The sequence below is a fragment of the Aethalodelphis obliquidens genome, unplaced genomic scaffold (assembly GCF_003676395.1).
Source record: "Aethalodelphis obliquidens isolate GAN/ISIS:26980383/991018 unplaced genomic scaffold, ASM367639v1 scaffold11, whole genome shotgun sequence".
Taxonomy (NCBI): Eukaryota; Metazoa; Chordata; class Mammalia; order Artiodactyla; family Delphinidae; genus Aethalodelphis; species Aethalodelphis obliquidens.
Window position 1 is genome coordinate 34,397,560 of NW_020837955.1, and position 16,585 is coordinate 34,414,144.

Here is a 16,585-nt window from a genome sequence, read left to right on the forward strand (position 1 = left end):
GCATTACTGCTTGAACCATTGCTCACGTTGCTACCTGAACCATCCCCCCCACTGCTCACATTACCACCTGAACCACACCCCAACCCGCCTCGGCCGTGGAAAAATTGTCTTCCACGAAACCGGTCCCTGGTGCCTAAAAGGTTGGGGACCGCTGCTTTAAAGGGTTGTATCCTTTGCACACTGTGTTTGATTATTCACCTTCAGCTTGCCGGGACAGTACCACTTTATAGAAGCCAGACATTAAATATGACTTTTCTCTTTCAGATCTTCCATGGTGGCTTATTTTAATTCGGCAGAAAGCTTTGGTGGGCAAACTTCCAGGAGACCATGAGGTCTGTAAAGTTACCAAAATTGCTGTGCTATCACTTTCTGAAATGGAACCTCAGGATCTTGAGCTAGAGGTAAGGTAAAGTCTCAGGAAATTTTATGGAAACTTGATATAGATGTAATGGCAACTATGGGGATTTGGTTTAATAGACCAGAATCATAGAGTTTTAGAGCTGGATAATATCTTTAGAGTAATTTAATCCTGTGGTTTTTAAGTCTCACTTTGGTAGTGGAACCTTTGTTTTAAAATCTGCGAAATCCAGTATATAAAATGCATAGAAGCCAGAGCTGCTTTTGTTGAGGTAGTGATAGGAGAAGAGGGGTTCCTTGGGGCCCTGCCTACTTGGCTTCTGCTGGAAGCCACCTTCTGTTTCTAGGGATCCCTAAGACTCTGCATAGCACAGTTCAAAAACTGGTTTGGGGTAGGGGAAGTCAAGAAGGTGAGATTTAACTTTTATTATATCTTTTATCTATATTTCTTGAAATTTCTCTCAGGCTATATTTCTCTTGTAGTTTTTTTTTTTTTCATTTCTAATTTTATTGATTTGAGTCCTCTTCCTCTTTTTCTTGATGAGTCTGGCTAATGGTTTATCCATTTTGTTTATCTTCTCAAAGAACCAGCTTTTAGTTTTATTGATCTTTGCTATTGTTTTATTTCTATTTCACTTATTTCTGCTCTGTTCTTTATGATTTCTTTCCTTCTGCTAACTTTTGGTTTTGTTTGTTCTTCTTTCTCTAGTTCCTTTAGGTGTAAGGTTAGATTGTTTATTTGAGATTCTTCTTGTTTCTTGAGGTAGGCTTGTATAGCGCTAAACTTCCCTCTTAGAACTGCTTTTGCTGCATCCCATAGGTTTTGGATCATTGTGTTTTCATTGTCATTTGTCTCTAGGTATTTTTTGATTTCCTCTTTGATTTCTTCAGTGATCTCTTGGTTATTTAGTAACGTATTGTTTAGCCTCCATGTGTTGGTGTTTTTTATGTTTTTTTCCCTGTAGTTCATTTCTAATCTCATAGCGTTGTGGTCAGAAAAGATGCTTGATATGATTTTAGTTTTCTTGAATTTACCATGGCTTGATTTGTGACCCAAGATGTGATCTATCCTGGAGGATGTTCTGTGTGCAGTTGAGAAGAAAGTGTAATCTGCTGTTTTTGGATGGAAGGTTCTATAAATACCAATTAAATCTGTCTGGTCTGTTGTGTCATTTAAAGCTTGTGTTTCCATATTAATTTTCTGTTTGGATGATCTGTCCATTGGTGTAAGTGAGGTGTTAAAGTACCCCATTATTATTGTGTTACTGTCGATTTCCTCTTTTATAGCTGTTAGCAGTTGCCTTATGTATTGAGGTGCTCCTATGTTGGGTGCATATATATTTATAATTGTTATATCTTCTTGGATTGATCCCTTGATCATTATGTAGTGTCCTTCCTTGTCTCTTGTAACATTCTTTATTTTAAAGTCTATTTTATCTGATATGAGTACTGCTACTCCAGCTTTCTTTTGATTTCCATTTGCATGGAATATCTTTTTCCATCCCCTCACTTTCAGTCTATGTGTCCCTAGGTCTGAAGTGGGTCTGTTGTAGACAGCATATAGATGGGTCTTGTTTTCGTATCCATTCAGCCAGTCTATGTCTTTTGGTTGGAGCATTTAATCCATTCACGTTTAAGGTAATTATCGATATGAATGTTCCTATGACCATTTTCTTAATTGTTTTGGGTTTGTTTTTGTAGGTCTTTTTCTTCTCTTCTGCTTCCCACTTAGAGAAGTTCCTTTACCACTTGTTGTAGAGCTGGTTTGGTGGTGCTGAATTCTTTTAGCTTTTGCTTGTCTGTAAAGCTTTTCATTCCTCCATTGAATCTGAATGAGATCCTTGCTGGGTAGAGTAATCTTGGTTGTAGGTTCTTCCCTTTCATCACTTTAAGTATATCATGCCACTGCCTTCTGGCTTGTAGAGTTTCTGCTGAGAAATCAGCTGTTAACCTTATGGGAGTTCCCTTGTATGTTATGTGTCGTTTTTCCCTTGCTGCTTTCAATAATTTTTCTTTGTCGTTAATTTTTGCCAGTTTGATTACTATGTGTCTCGGCGGGTTTCTCCTTGGGTTTATCCTGTATGGGACTCTCTGCACTTCCTGGACTTGGTGGCTATTTCCTTTCCCATGTTAGGGAAGTTTTCGACTATAATCTCTTCAAATATTTTCTCGGGTCCTTTCTCTCTCTCTTCTCCTGGGACCCCCTATAATGCGAATGTTGTTGCGTTTAATGTTGTCCCAGAGGTCTCTTAGGCTGTCTTCATTTCTTTTCATTCTTTTTTCTTTATTCTGTTCTGCAGCAGTGAATTCCACCATTCTGTCTTGCAGGTCACTTATCCGTTCTTCTGCCTCAGTTATTCTGCTATTGACTCCTTCTAGTGTAGTTTTCATTTCAGATATTGTATTGTTCATCTCTGTTTGTTTGTTCTTTAATTCTTCTAGGTCTTTGTTAAACATCTCTTGCATCTTCTCGATCTTTGCCTCCATTCTTTTTCCGAGGTCCTGTATCATCTTCACTATCATTATTCTGAATTCTTTTTTCTGGAAGGTTGCCTATCTCCACTTCATTTAGTTGTTTTTCTGGGGTTTTATCTTTTTCCTTCATCTGGTACGTAGCCCTCTGCCTTTTCATCTTGTCTGTCTTTCTGTAAATGTGGTTTTTGTTCCACAGGCTGCAGGATTGTAGTTCTTCTTGCTTCTGCTGTCTGCCCTCTGGTGGATGAGGCTATCTGAGAGGCTTGTGCAGGTTTCCTGATGGGAGGGACTCTTTTTTCTTTTTTTTTTTTTTTTTGAAGAAAGAAAAACCACTGATCTTGTAAGACTTTTTCATTTTCCAAGAGGAAATCAAGCCTTCAAATACAGTGACTTAGGGCCAGGATAATGAGATTGCCCAGGGCCAATGTTTGTCTCCACGCTGTGCCTGCCACCACCTGGCTGAAGTAACCCATGAAAGCATTTGTATCATGCCTGCTGTCAGTGTGGGGATGTGGCGTCTAGGGATGTCATCACTCTGTCATAGTCCTAGCCTATTCTGGTCACTGTGTGATGTGCCAGACAGGCCCTGAGGGTTAAATGGATTCTCATATTTAATCCTTTGGACTATCCTATAAAGTAGGCACTGTTACAGTCCATGTTGTACAGGTGAAGAAAGAAGGTTTGGAGAGGAGGTAATCACACCTGGACTCAGGCCGTTTGGTCCTGTATCACTCTGCTGACCTTGCCTCCCTGTTACCTGAATAGCAGGTAACAGGTAACATAGTTCCCACTACCCCACAGCTCAAATGTGTGTTTTTCTAAGGTGAGTTGTTAGGAAGAAAGTTTGGGGACAGGGTTAAATTGTTTAAAAAAATAAGTACAGAGATACCTCAGAGACATTGTGGGTTTAATTCCAGACCACTGCAATAAAGCAAATATCATAATAACATGATTCACATGAATCTTTTTGTTTCTCAGGCATATAAAAGTTATGTTTATACTGTGGTCTATTAAGTGTGCAAGGACATTATGCCTAAAAAATAATGTACATACCTTAATTTTAAAATACCATTGCTAAAAAAATGCTAACCACCATCTCAGTTTTCGGTGAGTCAATATTTTTGCAATAACATCAAAGGTCACTGATCACAGATCACTATAACAAATATAATAATGATGAGAAAGTTTGAAATTGTGAAAATTAACAAAATGTGGCACAGAGACATGAATTAAGCAAATGCTGTTGGAAAATCCTGCCAATAGACTTGTTTGATGTAAGGTTGCCACAAACCTTTAATTTGTTAAAAAAAAAAAAAAAGAAAAGAAAATATCTGCGAAGCACGGTAAAATGGGTATGCCTGTGACAGTATAGTTATTTTTATGCTGGAAGTTTGACAATCTAATTTTAAGAAACAAGCATTAAAATGAACTTAGGAGGACATTGATATTCTATTTGTTGCAAGTATCAAAAAGAGATTAGAGTACTTCTTATTTCCTTTAATTGGTACTAGAGATGGAATACTAATACTATTGCTGATCTGAGACAAGTACCTTAGGTGGCAATTGGGCCTATTAAAAACAGGTATTGGCAGGTTTTGTTTGCATTTTATTTTAGTGAAGAACAGCCAGACTAAAAAAATTGTGTCAGTTTGCTAAGCTAATAAACTTGTGTCCTTTGGATGACTGCTGACAAATTGAAAGGTCAGTGTGGCTTCTTGTCACCAGCCTTTGCCTTGAGGGCGAGCACCCCTTGGGCAGCATGCTGGTTTGAGCATTAAGCCTGGGGGCCCTGACAGTTAGAGTTAGAGCAAGAAACAGCTTATGCAGCACCTTGGTCACCTGCTAGTCATCAGTTTGTACATCTAGTACTCCCAACCCTGGGGAAATGAGCTGTCCTCATCGGAGAACTGGAGCTGGACTTTTCAGGGAGGTTTTCTTATGCCCTTTGTGGCCACCAATCCGTAACATTTGAGATTAGTAGCTGACTGTTGTGTAAATGGCAGGGGTGGAGGGGGAGGAATCTTTAGGAAATAATATTTAATGGAATTTTAAGACACAAAAATGTGAATATGATGAAAGCTTTTAAAATGTCTTTATTCTGAAGATCTTTCCTTTTCTCTCTTGATACTCTTAAGTGAATGAGATTATCTTCAAATACAGGTGAAAATGAGATATGCCCCCACATAGCTGAGTATTTTTACAGCACAGTTGAACAGTCTGAGCTATGGCATTTGCCAGGGTACTAAAAGTTAAGAGTTGGAAATATGTAATGACCCTTGCTAATTAAGGGTAACCGTGATTATAGATAAAGTATTTCGATCCCATTTTAGTGATAGTTTGGCATGCCTTTCTCTCAAGAGAATAGAATTTTAGAAATTTGCATTTAAGCCTTTTTTCCCTTTCCTTTAATCCTATTTTATGGTAATGGAGCTTTACAGTGAACAATAGGAGGAAGGGAAAGAACAGCTATGTTGAAAATCACAAACTGTTTGCTTATTTTCTGACACATTAATTTAAATCTTTGGTATCTTTAATTCAATTTCCGTATAACTCCAGTTAAAAGGTGCATTTAGAAGCATGGTAATTTTTTTTTAACATCTTTATTGGAGTATAATTGCTTTACAATGGTGTGTTAGTTTCTGCTTTATAACAAAGTGAATCAGTTATACATATACATATGTTCCCATATCTCTTCCCTCTTGCGTCTCCCTCCCTATCCCACCCCCCCAGGTGGTCACAATTAACCGAGCTGATCTCCCTGTGCTATGCGGCTGCTTCCCACTAGCTATCTATTTTACGTTTGGTAGTGTATATATGTCCATGCCACTCTCTCACTTTGTCCCAGCTTACCCTTCCCCCTCCCCGTGTCCTCAAGTCCATTCTGTACGTCTGTGTCTTTATTTCTGTCCTGCCCCTAGGTTCTTGAGAACAATTTTTTTGTTTTTAGATTCCATATATATGTGTTAGCATACAGTATTTGTTTTTCTCTTTCTGACTTACTTCACTCTGTATGACAATCTCTAGGTCCATCCACCTCACTACAAATAACTCAGTTTCGTTTCTTTTTATGGCTGAGTAATAGTCCATTGTATGTATGTGCCACATCTTCTTTATCCATTCATCTGTCAATGGACACTTAGGTTGCTTCCATGTCCTGGCTATTGTAAATAGAGCTGCAATGAACATTGTGGTACATGACTCTTTTTTTAAATTTTATTTACTTTTTTATACAGCAGGTCCTTATTAGTCATCAGTTTTATACACATCAGTGTATACATGTCAACCCCAATCTCCCAATTCATCACACCACCAGCCCCACCCCGCCGCTGCTTTCCCCCCTTGGTGTCCATACGTTTGTTCTCTACATCTGTGTCTCAATTTCTGCCCTGCAAACCGGTTCATTTGTATGACTTTTCTAGGTTCCACATATATGCTTTATTATACGATATTTGTTTTTCTCTTTCTGACTTACTTCGCTCTGTATGACAGTCTCTAGATTCATCCATGTCTCTACAAATGACCCAATTTCATTCCGTTTTATGGCTGAGTAATATTCCATTGTACATATGTACCACATCTTCTTTATCGATTCATCTGTCGATGGGCATTTAGGTTGCTTCTGTGACCTGGCTATTGTAAATAGTTCTGCAGTGAACATTGGGGTGCATGTGTCTTTTTAAATTATGGTTTTCTTTGGGTATATGCCCAGTAGTGGGATTGCTGGATGATATGGTAATTCTATTTTTAGTTTCTTAAGGAACCTCCATACTGTTCTCCAGAGTGGCTGTATCAATTTACATTCCCACCAACAGTGCAAGAGGGTTCCCTTTTCTCCACACCCTCTCCAGCATTTATTGTTTGTAGATTTTCTGATGATGCCCATTCTAACTGGTGTGAGGTGATACCTCATTGTAGTTTTGATTTGCATTTCTCTAATAATTAGTGATGTTGAGAATCTTTTCATGTGCTTCTTGGCCATCTGTGTGTCTTCTTTGGAGAAATGTCTATTTAGGTCTTCTGCCCATTTTTGGATTGGGTTGTTTGTTTTTTTAATATTGAGCTGCATGAACTGTTTATATATTTTGGAGATTAATCCTTTGTCTATTGATTTGTTTGCAAATATTTTCTCCCATTCTGAGGGTTGTCTTCATTTTGTTTGTAGTTTCCTTTGCTTGGCAAAAGCTTTTAAGTTTCATTAGGTCCCATTTGTTTATTTTTGTTTTTATTTCCATTACTCTAGGAGGTGGATCAGAAAAGATCTTGCTGTGATTTATGTCGAAGAGTGTTCTTCCTATGTTTTCCTCTAAGAGTTTTATAGTGTCTGGTCTTACATTTAGGTCTCTAATCCATTTTGAGTTTATTTTTGTGTATGGTATTAGGGAGTGTTCTAATTTCATTCTTTTACATGTAGCTGTCCAGTTTTCCCAGCACCACTTATTGAAGAGACTGTCTTTTCTCCATTGTATCTCCTTGCCTCCTTTGTCATAGATTAGTTGACCATAGGTGCATGGGTTTGTCTCTGGACTTTCTTTCCTGTTGCATTTATCTGTATTTCTGTTTTTGTGCCAGTACCATATTGTCTTGATTACTGTAGCTTTGTAGTATAGCCTGAAGTCAGGGAATCTGTTCCTCCAGCTCTGTTTTTATCTCTCAAGACTGCTTTGGCTATTTGGAGTCTTTTGTGTCTCCATACGAATTTTAAGATTTTTTTGTTCTAGTTCTATAAAAAATGCCATTGGTAATTTGATAGGGATTGCATTGAATTGTAGATGGCTTTGGGTAATACAGTCATTTTCACAATATTGATTCTTCCAATCCAAGAACATGGTATATCTCTCCATCTGTTTGTATCATCTTTAATTTCTTTCATCAGTGTCTTATAGTTTTCTGCATACAGGTCTTTTGTCTCTGTAGGTAGGTTTATTCCTAGGTATTTTATTCTTTTTGTTGCAGTGGTAAATGGGAGTGTTTCCTTAATTTCTCTTAAGATTTTTCATCATTAGTGTATAGGAATGCCAGAGATTTCTGTGCATTAATTTTGTATCCTGCTACTTTACCAAATTCATTGATTACTTCTAGTAGTTTTCTGGTAGCAACTTTAGGATTCTCTGTGTATAGTATCATGTCATCTGCAAACAGTGACAGCTTTACTTCTTCTTTTCTGATTTGGATTCCTTTTATTTCTTTTTCTTCTCTGATTGCTGTGGCTAAAACTTCCAAAACTATATTGAATAATAGTGGTGAGAGTGGACAACCTTGTCTTGTTCCTGATCTTAGTGGAAATGGTTTCAGTTTTCACCATTGAGAACGATGTTCGCTGTGGGCTTGTCATATATGGCCTTTATTATGTTGAGGTAGGTTCCCTCTATGCCTACTTTCTGGAGGTTTTTTTTTTTTATCATAAATGTGTATTGAATTTTGTCAAAAGCTTTTTCTGCATCTATTGAGATTATCATATGGTTTCTCCTTCAGTTTGTTAATATGGTGTATCAAATTGATTTGCATATATTGAAGAATCCTTGCATTCCTGGGATAAACTCCACTTGATCACGGTGTATGATCCTTTTAATGTGCTGTTGGATTCTGTTGCTAGTGTTTTGTTGAGGATTTTTGCATCTGTTTTCATCAGTGATATTGGCCTGTAGTTTTCTTTCTTTGTGACATCTTTGTCTGGTTTTGGTATCAGGGTGATGGTGGCCTTGTAGAATGAGTTTGGGAGTGTTCCTCCCTCTGCTGTATTTTGGAAGAGTTTGAGAAGGATTGGTGTTAGCTCTTCTGTAAATGTTTGATAGAATTTGCCTGTTAAGCCATCTGGTCCTGGACTTTTGTTTGTTGGAAGATTTTTAATCACAGTCTCAATTTCAGTGCTTGTGATTGGTCTGTTTATATTTTCTGTTTCTTCCTGGTTCAGTTTCAGGAGGTTGTGCTTTTCTAAGAATTTATCCATTTCTTCCAGGTTGTCCATTTTATTGGCATATAGTTGCATGTAGTAATCTCTCATGATCCTTTATATTTCTGCAGGGTCAGTTGTTACTTCTCCTTTTTCATTTCTAATTCTGTTGATTTGAGTCTTCTCCCTTTTTTTCTTGATGAGTCTGGCTAATGGTTTATCCATTTTGTTTATCTTCTCAAAGAACCAGCTTTTAGTTTTATTGATCTTTGCTATTGTTTTCTTTGTTTCTATTTCACTTATTTCTGTTCTGATCTTTATGATTTCTTCCTTCTGCTAACTTTGGTTTTTTTGTTCTTCTTTCTATGATTGCTTTAGGTGTAAGTTAGGTTGTTTATCTGAGATGTTCTTGTTTCTTTTTTTTTTAATCTTTTCAATGTCTGTTTATTGTGTAGTGATATACTTTTATTTTTTTTATTTTTATTTTTTAACATCTGTATTGGGGTATAATTGCTTTACAATGGTGTGTTAGTTTCTGCTTTATAACAAAGTGAATCAGTTATACATATATATATGTTCCCATATCTCTCCCCTCTTGCATCTCCCTCCCTCCCACCCTCCCTAGAGATGTTCTTGTTTTTGAGGTAGGATTGTATTGCTATAAACTTCCCTCTTAGAACTGCTTTTGCTGCATCCCATAGGATTTGGATTGTCGTGTTTTCATTGTCATTTGTTTCTGGGTATTTTTTGACTTCCTCTTTGATTTCCTCAGTGATCTCTTGGTTATTTAGTAGCGTATTGTTTAGCCTCCATATGTTTGTATTTTTTACAGATTTTTTCCTATAATTGGTATCTAGTGTGATAGCGTTGTGGTCAGAAAAGATACATGATACGATTTCAATTTTCTTAAATTTACCAAGGCTTGGTTTGTGATCCAAGATATGATCTATCCTGGAGAATGTTCCATGAGCACTTGAGAAGAAAGTGTATTCTGTTGTTTTTGGATGGAATGTCCTATAAATATCAATTAAGTCCATCTTGTTTAATGTGTCATTCAAGGCTTGTGCTTCCTTATTTATTTTCATTTTGGATGATCTGTCCATTGGTGAAAGTGGGGTGCTAAAGTCCCCTACTATTTTTGTGTTACTGTCGATTTCCCCTTTTATGGCTGTTAGCATTTTTCTTATGTATTGAGGTGCTCCTATGTTGGGTGCATAAATATTTACAATTGTTATATCTTCTTCTTGGATTGATCCCTTGGTCATTATGTAGTGTCCTTCTTTGTCTCTTGTTATAGTCTTTATTTTAAAGTTTGTTTTCTCTGATATGAAGATTGTTACTCCAGCTTTCTTTTGATTTCCATTTGCATGGAATATCTTTTTCCATCCCCTCACTTTCATTCTGTATGTGTCCCTAGGTCTGAAGTGGGTCTCTTATAGACAGCATATAGATGGGTCTTGTTTTTTATCCATTCAGCCAGTATGTGTCTTTTGGTTGGAGCATTTAATCCATTTACATTTAAGGTAATTATCGAGATGTATGTTCCTATTACCATTTTTTAAATTGTTTTGGGTTTGTCATTGTAGGTCTTTTCCTTGTGTTTCCTGCCTAGGGAGGTTCCTTTAGCATTTGTTGTAAAGCTGGTTTGGTGCTGCTGAATTCTCTTAGCTTTTCCTCATCTGTAAAGGTTTTAATTTCTTCATCAAATCTGAATGAGATCCTTCCTGGGTAGAGTAATCTTGGTTGTAGGTTATTCCCTTTCATCACTTTAGGTATGTCCTGCTACTCCCTTCTGGCTTGCAAAGTTTCTGCTGAAAGATCAGCTGTTAACCTTATGGGGATTCCCTTGTATGTTATTTGTTGTGTTTCCCTTGCTGCTTTTAATATTTTTTCTTTGTGTTTAATTTTTGATAGTTTGATTAATATGTGTCTTGGCATTTTTCTCCTTGGATCTATCCTGTATGGGACTCTCTGTGCTTGCTGGACTTCATTGATTCTTTCCTTTCCCATATCAGGGAACTTTCAACTATAATCTCTTCAAATATTTTCTCAGTCCCTTTCTTTTTCTCCTCTTCTTCTGGGACCCCTATATTGCGAATTTTGGTGCATTTAATGTTGTCCCAGAGGTCTCTACGACTGTCCTCAATTCTTTTCTCTTTATTCTGCTCTGCAGTAGTTATTTCCACTATTTTATCTTCCAGATCACTTATCCATTCTTCTGCCTCAGTTATTCTGCTATTGATTCTTTCTAGCGAATTTTTAATTTCATTCATTGTGTTGTTCATCATTGTTTGTTTGCTGTTTAGTTCTTCTGGGTCCTTGTTAAACGTTTCTTGTATTTTCTCCATTCTGTTTCCAAGATTTTGGATTGTCTTTACTATCATTACTCTGAATTCTTTTTCAGGTAGAGTGCCTATTTTCTCTTTGTTTGGTCTGGTGGGTTTTTACCTTGCTCCTTCATCTGCTGTGTGTTTTCTCTGTCTTCTCATTTTGCTTAACTTACTGTGTCTGGGGTCTGCTTTTCACAGGCTGCAGGTTCATAGTTCCCGCTGTTTTGGTGTCTGCCCTCAGTGGCTAAGGTTGGTTCAGTGGGCTCTGTAGGCTTCCTGGTGGAGTGGACTAGTGCCTGTGTTCTGGTGGAGGAGGCTGGATCTTGTCTTTCTGGTGGGCACGTCCAGTGGTGTGTTTTGGGGTGTCTGTGACCTTATTATGATTTTAGGCAGCCTCTCTGCTAATGGGTGGGGTTGTGTTCCTGTCTTGTTAGTTGTTTGGCATAGGGTGTCCAGTACTGTAGCTTGCTGGTCGTTGAGTGGAGCTGGGTCTTAGTATTGAGATGGAGATCTCTGGGAGAGCTTTCACCATTTGATATTACATGGAGCCAGGAGGTCTCTGGTGGACCAGTGTCTTGAACTCAGCTCTCCCACCTCAGAGTCACAGGCCTGACACCTGGCCGGAGCACCAAGACCCTGTCAGCCACACGATTCTTTTGGGAAGTCTGAGGTCTTCTGCCAGTGTTCAGTAGGTGTTCTATAGGAAGTGTTCCACATGTAGTTGTATTTCTGATATATTTGTGGAGAGGAAGGTGATCTCCACATCTTACTCCTCCACCATCTTGAAGGTCCCCCCAGCCCCCCAATTGACTTTTTGCTTTAGTTATATGGCTTGTTTGCCAGTTTTAAAAATAATTTTCATAGTATACAGTTTACTCATTTAAAGCACATAATTTCAGTGGTTTTTAGTATATTCACAGTTTTTTAACTGTCATCATCACCACAATTAATGTTAGAACATTTTCATCGCTCTAAAAATAACCCTGCACTCATTAGTAGTCACTCATTTCCCCCCAAACCCCAGGCAAATCCTAGGCAACCATTAATCTACTTTCTTTCTCTGTAAATTTGCCTATTCTGAATATTTCTGATAAATGGAATCATAAAATATGTGGCCTTTTGTGACTGGCTTCTTTTATTTAGCACCATGTTTTCAAGGTTCATGCTTGTTGTAGCATGTGTCAACACTTAATTCCTTTTTATTCCATTGTATACCACATTTTATTTATCCATTCATCAGTTGATGGACATTTAGGTTGTTTTCACTTTGGGGCTGTTATGAGTAATACTGCTGTGAACATTGTGTACAAGTTTTTGGGTGGACATTTGTTTTCGTTTCTCTTGGGAGAAAGAGAAATTCCATACCTAGGAATGGAATTGCTGGGTCATATAGTAACTGTGTCTAACCTCTTGAGGACCTGCCAGACTGTTTTTCAAAGCAATGTGCCATTAAAGGAAAAAAAAAAAAGATCTAGGGACTTCCCTGGCAGTCTAGTTAGTGGTTAAGGCTCTGCACTTCCACTGCAGTGGGTGCGGGTTTGATCCCTGGTCGGGGAACTAAGATCCCACATGCCATGCAGCATGGCCAAAAAAAAAAGATCTATACAAGGGTATGAAGAATCTGTGGGTTTCAAATAAATGAGAACATAGATGTTCTTTCTTTTGAAAAAACATCCTTTAAAGTTTTATAGGCTTATGTTCCATATCTGCATATCTTATTTGCTGTATCTCGTTGCCTTAATAGATAACTGTATCATTTTCCATATTTGGTTTCCCATTAGACATCTGTTTAAAATTTTAGCTCCAGATGGACACAGATAGCTACCAACCTTTAAAGTAAAATCATTTAGTTTCCTTTTCCTATACAGCAGCAACAACATCAGCCCTTAATCTTGGTTGTGAAATGTAAGTTGCTAGAGTAGTAGAAAAACTAGGGGAGCACTGTGGCGCTTGCAGTGGTGCTTTTCTTTTTGAGATGGTGTGTATCGATGTTGTGAGAAGTGCCTAAGCACATATTACACAGGACTGGCTGGGCCTCTGGAAAAGGGAAGGTGATCCTACTGTCCACACTGTATGTTGTAATCCCTAGAGCTCTGTCTAAACAAAACATCTTAAGACTGGAAGGGATCCCAAGAAGTAGTTTTCTGTATTCCTGTTTCTGGGTAGGCCTGAATTTAACCTATTTTAAAAGATAGTGGTCTATACTTTCTTTTCTAAAGTTAACTTTATATATGGAAGATTTTAAAATATTCATTGAAAATGTTTTATGTTTAAAGTATTTTAAATTTCTATTTAGAAAAGTCAGTTTTAAGAGACAGAGACAGACTTCTGGATAAGATGGTGTGGTGACTTTGTGCTTTGTAATGCAGATCACAATCCTTATCTGAAATCTTTGAGGCTGTATTTGTTTTAGAATTCAGGTTTGGGGGGCTTTCTAAAAGGTTATTCCATGTACTTGATATATGTGCAGTGAGTCTGGGACATTACCCTACAATTTTACACATTCAAACTTCTTAAAGAATCATATGAATATTCATTCTAAGGAAGGTAAATGATGACTATAAATTGCCTCATATCAGTTCAGAGATTATTTTGTCATTAGATGAGCTTGTAGCAAACTTTTAAAAACTTTCAGGTTTCAGAGTTTTTTGGATTTTGGAGTTAAGGGATATTGGGCCTATACCAACTCTGTTTCAAGCCCAGGAAGAGGATAGATTAAAAAAAAAAGAGGGCTTCCCTGGTGGCGCAGTGGTTGAGAGTCTGCCTGCCGATGCAGGGGACACGGGTTCGTGCCCTGGTCTGGGAAGATCCCACATGCCGCGGAGCGGCTGGGCCCGTGAGGCATGGCTGCTGAGCCTGCGCGTCCGGAGCCTGTGCTCCGCAACGGGAGAGGCCACAACAGTGAGAGGCCCACGTACCGCCAAAAAAAAAAAAAAAAGAGAGAAAAGAAAAGAAAAACAAGACATTCCCAGGCCTAGAGGGAAACCGCATCTTATCTTCATGGACCATAAACGGAATAGTGGGTCAGACAGAGGCCTTCTAGTTTCTGCATCCATAAGCAGGCAGTGGTGGGTGGAGATTTGGTCCCTACACATTAAAGGGAACTAAAAGGGCTATATTGGAGATGGGTGTCTGGAGCCACGTTCAGTACTTTAAGCCTGGTGCTGGAGTGGGACCCCCCCAGTTCGTGAAAGGAAGCTCTTAGGTTATCTGTTCTAAGTGGGATAATTGTGCCGAAAAGAATTCTCTTGTCTGTTAAGCCAGTAGCACCTCCCTTGAGAAACACTGGTCTTGGCAAAAGATAAGGATCTGAATTAACACAATAACAATCAGCATGAAGTAGTTGGGGTTGATAGGAGAGACTTCAGCAGGTAGAATAATGGAAGATGACTCCAAGGTTTCTTGCTTAAGTAATCCAGTGGGTGATGTAGTCATTGCCTGAGATACGGCATACCAGAGAAGGAACAAGATTTGCTAAACAGACGTTGGTCAGGTTTGGAGATGCTGAATTTGAGAGACTAGTGTCTCATTAGTGGGGAGATGTATTTTGGGGTCATGAGCTCAGAGCAAAAGAGTAGAGTTAGAAATGTAGAGTTCAACATAGTGGTAGTTAAAAATGAGGAAAGAGGATGAAATTTTCTTGGCAGAGCATGAAGAATGGGAAGAGAACTAAGGGTGGAACATTGGGAGCCACCATTATCTTTAGAGATAGAGATGCCAACAAAGAAGACAGAGAAGGAACAGTTGGAGGTGGGGGAAGAGCCCAGAGAGACGGGTGTCATAGGGGCCAGGTGACAAGATGGCAGAGAGTGATCATTAATGCCACATTCTTAGACACACATAAGGTTTGTCCTTTTCAGAGCGAGGGGGTCCTTGTTTCACTCTGCCTGAGCAGTTTCATTGGCCTTCACTCTTTGACCTACTCCAACCAGACTATAGTCCTCACAGTTCCAGTGACTGTGACACTGTACCCTGCTCACTCATGGAGATTTCAGGGTTGAGGGATGGATTTAGAGAAAAGATTCTGGTAAACTTGAACAATGTTAAAAGGTGGTAGGAAAGGGACTATTAGAGAGAGAGGTTGGAACAGAGGAGAGAGGGGGTGAATGATGGGGCAAGGTCCTGATCCTAGAGGAGACACAGCCTTGCAGAGAAAAACAACTCCCGTCCTTCTAGACTGAGGAGAGTGGGTGCAGACTAGGTGTGCTGCTGCAAGATTACTTTAGAATAGCTAGATATTTAGAATCATCTTTGATATATTCCTGGGGGAAAGTCTTGCTGGCTTGAATGCTCTTAAGGAATAACTGTGTCTGACAGAGGCATAATATCCTGTTTGAATATTAAAATTGCAACAATCTATAACTAGGTTTAAGGCATGTTTTCAGATCTTTTAAAGAAGGTGTTATTAATATGACTAGATGATTACTAACAAACACTCTGCATAAAAATCACTAGCCGGCAATTGCTCAGTGCCGCAAGCAGCAGCAGCAGCAGGGGGCTAACGGGAGAGCTCCTTTGCTGCCCCAATAATTCCGTACTAACCAAGACTGGAGGGGTATGAGGTGTATTCATGGAAGAAGGGAAGTGATGGTTTTCTAGGACTACTTTTATGCCCCATGTGTGAATCTGGAGGTTACCGCTTACATTTGTAGCGTCAGAGCCCATCCATTCATTTAACAAAGGTTTTTTGAGACCTCCTGTATCAGGTACTGCTAAGGCCCTGGAGATATATGAGTCAGTAAAACAAGGATCTCTGCTATTATGGAACTTAAATCATGGTGGGGGTGCGGCAGACAGTAAACATCAACATAATTATATTATGTCATATGTTGGAAAGTAGTGAACGCTATGGGAAATAAAAGTTGAGTGCAGTAAGGGTGGTGGGTGGAGTGCCCAGGATTGGAGATTATGGTAAGATATCTGAGGAGAGGATGTCTGGGCCGAGAGAACAGCCAGAACACAGGCCCTGAGGTGGCAGTAGTCCTGGCTTGTTGAGGAACAGCAAGGAGGCTGTGACATGGGTGGAGTGGAGCAAGCAAGGGGAGGAGAGCCACAGGAGATGAAGGCAGAGGAGAGAAGATGAGGGTCTAGTTTTGAACATGTTGCGTGTGAGGCACCTGATGGAAATCCAAGTGGAAACGTTGGGATTTGTGATTCTAGAATTTTGGGAAAGAGTGGGGTTGGAAATGTACCGCTGGGAGGGAAGGGTTGGCATGTAGATGGTATTTAAAGCCATGAGACTGGATGAAATCGCTGAGGGAGTGAATGCAGATAGAGAAGGGGGTCAAGGACTGAACCTTGAGGTGCCAAGACATTAAGAAGTCAAATGGTCAGGAAAGAACCAGTAAAAGAGGAAAAGAGTGACCACTGGAAGCCAAGTAAGACAGTGTATCAGAGAAGATGAGGGAGAGATGAACTGTGTCAAATGCCACTGAGCAGTTAAGATAAGGACCAGGAATCCACCACTGCATTTAGCCAAGTAGACCATTGGTCACACGGAAGATAAGGTTTCGGTGGAGTGGTGGGGGCCAAA

The 16,585-nt window shown here is 39.1% G+C and overlaps 1 protein-coding gene across 3 annotated transcripts in view; it reads left to right on the forward strand.

Annotated features, from left to right (window-relative positions):
• INPP5F (inositol polyphosphate-5-phosphatase F) overlaps positions 1–16,585 on the forward strand; it is a 90,533-nt gene that overhangs the window by 37,754 nt on the left and 36,194 nt on the right. For all 3 annotated transcript variants that reach the window (XM_027112779.1, XM_027112777.1, XM_027112778.1), the window contains exon 3: positions 265–401. In XM_027112779.1, coding sequence (XP_026968580.1) covers positions 265–401 — 137 coding nt within the window. The remainder of the gene's footprint in view (positions 1–264; positions 402–16,585) is intronic.